Here is a 5,433-nt window from a genome sequence, read left to right as displayed (position 1 = left end):
CCTAAAAATTTTTCTTATATTCATTTTTTTACCATTTGGAAATTTTGGATGCTTATAAGTTACTATCAAGATTTACAAAGTATTACATGAAGATTCAAAAAATTTTTTTTAATTTCTTATTTTACGTTTAAGAAGCCTATCCCAGAACAAAAATAATAAAACTATTTAGCAGTTATTTCTTCAGATGATTTTTTAGTCAAGTTTTTAGTCAAATGTATTCGTGTCCAAAGATGAAGAACATAATAATGTCATGTATTGAAAAATGTGATGGAACTTCAAATCCCTCGTATAGGACGTGAGTCCATTTACCTAGCACTTGATGAGACAAGCTGGGCCTGTCGAGTGGTATTAAAAGTCCCGGTCTCAAGTGTTACCAAGGAGGCCGGCGCCATCTCAGGGACCATGACGGTTTCGGCGCCCCACCCTGAGGAGCTCACACCCATCCAGCAGGTGATCCCTTCCGAGGCTACCTGGATCGCTTTCCACTCAGACTCGCCTCCTACTGGCCCTGAGAACGCACTAACTCCACCCTAAACCTCATGTCAGGGGCCCCAGTAGCGGCGGATCTGCGCATGCGCACTCCTAGGCAAGGCGGCCACTCCCAGAAGTCTCCGGGGCTCGGGCGTTGGGAGGGGCGCGCCATCCCAGTGGTCACCGCCGTATTTCTCGTAGGTTTTTAGGACTCTGGACCCCACTTCTCACCCGTGCCTGCAGTCCTGACAGTTCTGGCCTGGACTACATATTCCACAGGCAACGGAGAAAACTCCGACCCTTGGCTCCGGTTCCGGGACCTCTGGCTCTGCGCTGCGCGAGACTTTGTTTCACCTGAAGAAGGCGGCGCAGGTCACTGCGGGAGCCTCTGCAGCCCCAGCCCGCCGCCCGCGTGGGACCCTGCGTGGCGGTGAGAGTGGAGGCCTCGGGCGCAGGCCGAGGTTTTCTCCCGCCTCCTCAGGCCCTAGGGTGCTGGAGATGCGGAGGAGGGGCCCGTCTCTAGGAGACGGGCGGGGAGCGTGAGAGACCGCGCAGCGGCGACAGGACCGGCGTGTCTGTGTGACGCGGGTGCAGTTGTGGGACTGTGAGGGGTGCGTGGTCGACCTTATGTTACCTGGACATGCCGTGCGTGTCCTTTGCAAAGCGTGCTTCGCAGGGTTCTGTGGGGTCTACTGACTCTTGGCTCCAGGTTCCCTGCTGCTTCCTGTGCCTTCTTCTCAGCCTAGTACGACTACAACAGAGAAATGGTTCTAGTGGGAAATCAGATACTGAGTCTTAGATGAAGATTTCCAGTGAGAAGAAGCAGATAGGATGGGAAGCTTAGAGGAGTAACTGCCCTTAAGACAGGTATGATAGATGCTGTTAAATAAAAAATTATTCGGTGACACTTATTAAAGCATGCAAATAAGCCTTTATTCAGGACCATCGTGATAGGTATTGGGATCCCGGCTGTGGGATTTTGCAGTGGGTAAGAAACACTGGGCTCAACTCCGAATTCAGCATGAACAAGTGGGAATTTATAGCCAAGAAGGTTAGGGATCACTGGATGAGAAATTAGTAAGAGGAAATGTCTGGGTTAAGGAAGATTCTGACTAAACGCAGATAAAAGGATTATTTCTGGAGAGAGAGAGACCTGGGTCATAAGACTTTATCACCTGGGGGACGGTGGAGGATGAAGATACAGAGGCGAAGGGGTCTTGCTAAACTGACTTAGAATAGTTCTTTGCTATAGCCAGATTTTACAGTGAAGTGTACAGATGGACCTAGCTGAAGATGTAATAGCCTGACTAAAGTTTGGCAGAGTTTGTCAGTTTCGAGTGTAGGATTCCCTCCTGAAAAGGGTTGTTACTCCGCCCCCATCTCCCGGTTCTTGGAGTTTCATTTACATGTTTAACAGACACCGCCTTCTTGAATTCTGACCCTAAGAACCTGCAGTGAAGGATGATTGCAGATTCCATCCAACATACTTCCTTCTGGTTATGTGTATGAAATTATGCGCCTGTAGTCTTGGAGGGGGCAAACGTAAGCGCTAAGTATTATGAGGCAATTTTGGATATTCCGTTTTGGATTTCTGTAGATCAAAAGCAACAAGAATATGAACTTAACTGTGTTGTGAAGGAAGTGAGCCAGAATTTAAGTTTTCCAAAGTAGGAATTCTCAGTTATTGGCGTACTGTCTGTAGACCAATGCCCTTATGGGCATAAGGGACATCACAAACCTGTAATCCCAGCTAGCTACTCTGGAGGCTGAGGCAGGAGAACCGCTTGAAACCGGAAGGCAGAGGTTGCAGTGAGTCGAGATCACGCTACTACACTCCAACCTGGGCAAAAGAGCAAAACTTTGTCTCAAAAAAAAAAAAAAAAAAAAAAAATCAGACTTTTATTAAGTGCTTCTAGTATGCCACACTTGAAAATTGTAGCATTTGAAATGGGACAATCACTGAAAAGATAGAGTTGCTTCCTTTGAAATATAATCTATGAAGGCAAATCAAATCTGAATAGGAGGAAGTTTAAGGCAGTATGTGATAGAGTCAATTTGGAGAGATTTAGGTGACCTATGTGGTGATGTCACATAACAAAGACATCAGTCTGACTATAGCAATAGTCAGGCTATGAACAAATTATACTGAGTGTATGGGCTGTGTATGGTGATAAACAGGTTTATGCTATATCTTTTAAACCTTGTAGTTTTCACTGTATTGATATTGGATGGAAAGCAAAATTAATTGCATGAGGAAATTCAGCAGCTATCTGGAGGATATCCTGACCTACCTGCCAGATTTAGGAAAAAAATAAACCCTTCTGTTAAGAAGACCTGAAATAAAGCTGTATTGAGGCCATCATCCATTCACAGAGAAGATTACTCAGGGACAGTTCCCCATGCTGTTGGAGACACAATTCTAACATATCTAAGAACCAGTGATGAAGTGAGTTTAGGTTTGGCGACCCAAAAAAACCCACAGAAGATAAGCCATTCAGTAAAATGATTTTAAATTTAGAGAAAACATAATTTTGTTGAAATTCCCACCTTAACAAATTGGAAACACATACACGTTTCAAGTTAATATGTCCATGCTTACAATAATTATGAAGGAAACATTAATAATGAAAAAATCAAGAGCCACACAAAAGTATAGGGAATGCTATTTATCAAACTCTGATTTTGGGAAGTTGCTAAGCAAAGGTTTATTTACTTTTCCTTTAGCTTTATTTAGTTGTTTCATGTATTGAGCCAAAATGGAATACGAAGTGAGATATAAGCACTATAACTATAAGCACTTTTTTGTTTCTTGGAGACAGAGTCTCGCTCTGTCACCTGGGCTGGAGTTCAGTAGCACAATCATGGTTCACTGCAACCTTGAACTCCTGGGCTCAAGTGATCCTCTCGCCTCAGCCTCCCGGGTAGCTGGGACTACAGGTGCATGCCACCTTGCCTATTTTATGATTATCTGTCTGTCAGCCTCTCTCTCTGTATTGATGGATATGTATTTATATATTTTACAAAAATAAACGTATTGGTCAGTGTGATCTTTCTGTTGACATTGTTTCTGGTATTTTTCATGTCCTTGAATTTTTCTCAGTTTCACATTTAATGACTACTTTGTATTCTAGGACAGTGATAGTCTGTTATATATTTAACTAGGAAGCTTTGCTAGGCTCAGAACGCTGAACAGTCACTATCTGTCTCCAATATCTCGACCAATTTCACCCAATTTCAAGACTAAAAAGAGGTTCTGATATGGATGATGTGCCCTGTTTTTACCCTTAAAGGAGGGAATGGAAAGAGGTAGGTCTGCTCAAAGCAGGACAGAGCTGCCTAATCTGAGGTCCACATCTGCCTCCCCAACATCATACACTGGCCAGAACATTTCCCACTGAATTATCTGGGTCTGGTTTCCATGACAGTATGTTTCTGATGTATGACTCTGTGTAGGTGAGACCCTTGGGTAGTCAGGGAGGAAATGGGTTTATCCAGAATCTTAATCTTCCCAAATTGTATGTAAGAGGAGGTAGTTTGGAACTTGGAATGGAAGAGGAAAACAGCACTATTACCTTGAGTCCTATGGGGAACACTGAAGCACAACTGGTCTCAAGGTCTTCTCTTCTTTCAGGTCTTGGTTTTTTGACTTTGCTCTTCTGGTAGAGAAACCCTGAGGACTGATCAACTCTTGCCAGTCTCAAACCATGGCCTGTGTAAGTTGATATTTCTCGCCATGTTGATGTGTGTGTGTGATTTTTTAGGTCATGTACGTCTTTTCATCATTTTTTCTGAAGTTACCTTCATGAGAGGGTGCTCAGTTAACCTAATCCCCAGTTCTCATTCTTCCCGTAAAATATATACCATGTCACCCAGCATCCTCGCTAGGTGGGCCACTGCAAATTCACTAGCGTTCGTGTTGTTATTGATCAAATTACTCAATGTCCTCTAGGTGCCCATTCTTCTATTTTGGGCAGTGATAGAGAGGAAAGGAGTCAAGTTCTTTGAGTACAGATACACGCATTTCAGGCCGGTTTTGTCATTTGTTGCAATTGAGACAACAGTTCCATTTGACCATCCATGGGAAGTCTTTGAAATTTTCCAGACATTTGAGTTTTTCAGCTAGATAAGGTGGAAATTGGCACTGAAGGATCTAAATCTTCAGGTAGGATAAAATCTCATGCTCCGTGTGATTCTTCGTGTGATTAGTCTATTGAATTGGAACTTGTAAAAACAGAAGTCGTGGATCTGGATAAAAAGTCCTGAAAAACAAATACCATAAAACAATGATGTCATGATAAAATCCTTTGTCAAAACAAACAAAAATGCTCATGGTGAGATTTGACGTAATGAAGTACTTGATGCTTGAAGAGATTATTAATTTTAAGGAAACCTAGTTTTCTGGAGTCAGACACGCGAGTCAGATGCACTACTGTTGCACCACGAGGTCACAGGAAACCTAGTTTTCTAAAATTGAGAATCTGTACCATGTTTTGCATAAAACATCTCTCAATTAAAAATTTAAATTCTCTTCCAAGTCAAAATATTCCTCAGTTAACATACATTGATTGAGAATTTATGAGGCAGATACCACCAGGGCGTTATGTGCATAATAATGATTTAGTTTAATAGAAAACTAAATTATTTTGTCATTTTCAAAAGGGTCAGATACCTAAGAAGTGTCCCAGAACAGGCAGAAAGTTTTGTCTGTGTTTCAAGCTTCTTCAAAAATATGCGTAAATTCTACTTCATTCCCTTCCCTGATAGCATATATTTCTGGTCTGTGTGCTGGTTATCTTGCTCTTCTGCTGCAATGCAGTCCTTCATCTCCTCCACTCCATTTTCATTTTTCTTTTCTTTTTTCTTTTCTTTTTTTTTTTTTTTTTTTGAGACGGAGTTTCACTCTTGTTGCCCAGGCTGGAGTGCAATGGCACATTCTCAGCTCACCGCAACCTCCGCCTCCCA

At 42.6% G+C, this 5,433-nt stretch overlaps 1 protein-coding gene across 4 annotated transcripts in view; it reads left to right on the top strand.

Moving 5' to 3' along the window:
• Positions 1–911: 911 nt before the first annotated feature.
• The window catches only part of ZNF607 (zinc finger protein 607), a 19,219-nt gene continuing 14,697 nt past the window's right edge, over positions 912–5,433 (top strand). For 2 of the 4 annotated variants that reach the window (XM_011973296.1, XM_011973293.1), the window contains exons 1-2: positions 912–1,082; positions 4,103–4,184. In XM_011973296.1, the coding sequence (XP_011828686.1) occupies positions 4,176–4,184 (9 nt within the window). In that variant the 5' untranslated portion in view covers positions 912–1,082; positions 4,103–4,175. Of the gene's footprint in view, positions 1,339–4,102; positions 4,185–5,433 lie in introns of all 4 variants that reach the window. The other 2 variants (XM_011973294.1, XM_011973297.1) reach the window with 2 other exon arrangements.

Source organism: Mandrillus leucophaeus, unplaced genomic scaffold (genome assembly GCF_000951045.1).
Source record: "Mandrillus leucophaeus isolate KB7577 unplaced genomic scaffold, Mleu.le_1.0 Scaffold137, whole genome shotgun sequence".
Classification (NCBI taxonomy): Eukaryota; Metazoa; Chordata; class Mammalia; order Primates; family Cercopithecidae; genus Mandrillus; species Mandrillus leucophaeus.
This window is presented reverse-complemented; position numbering and strand designations above follow the sequence as displayed.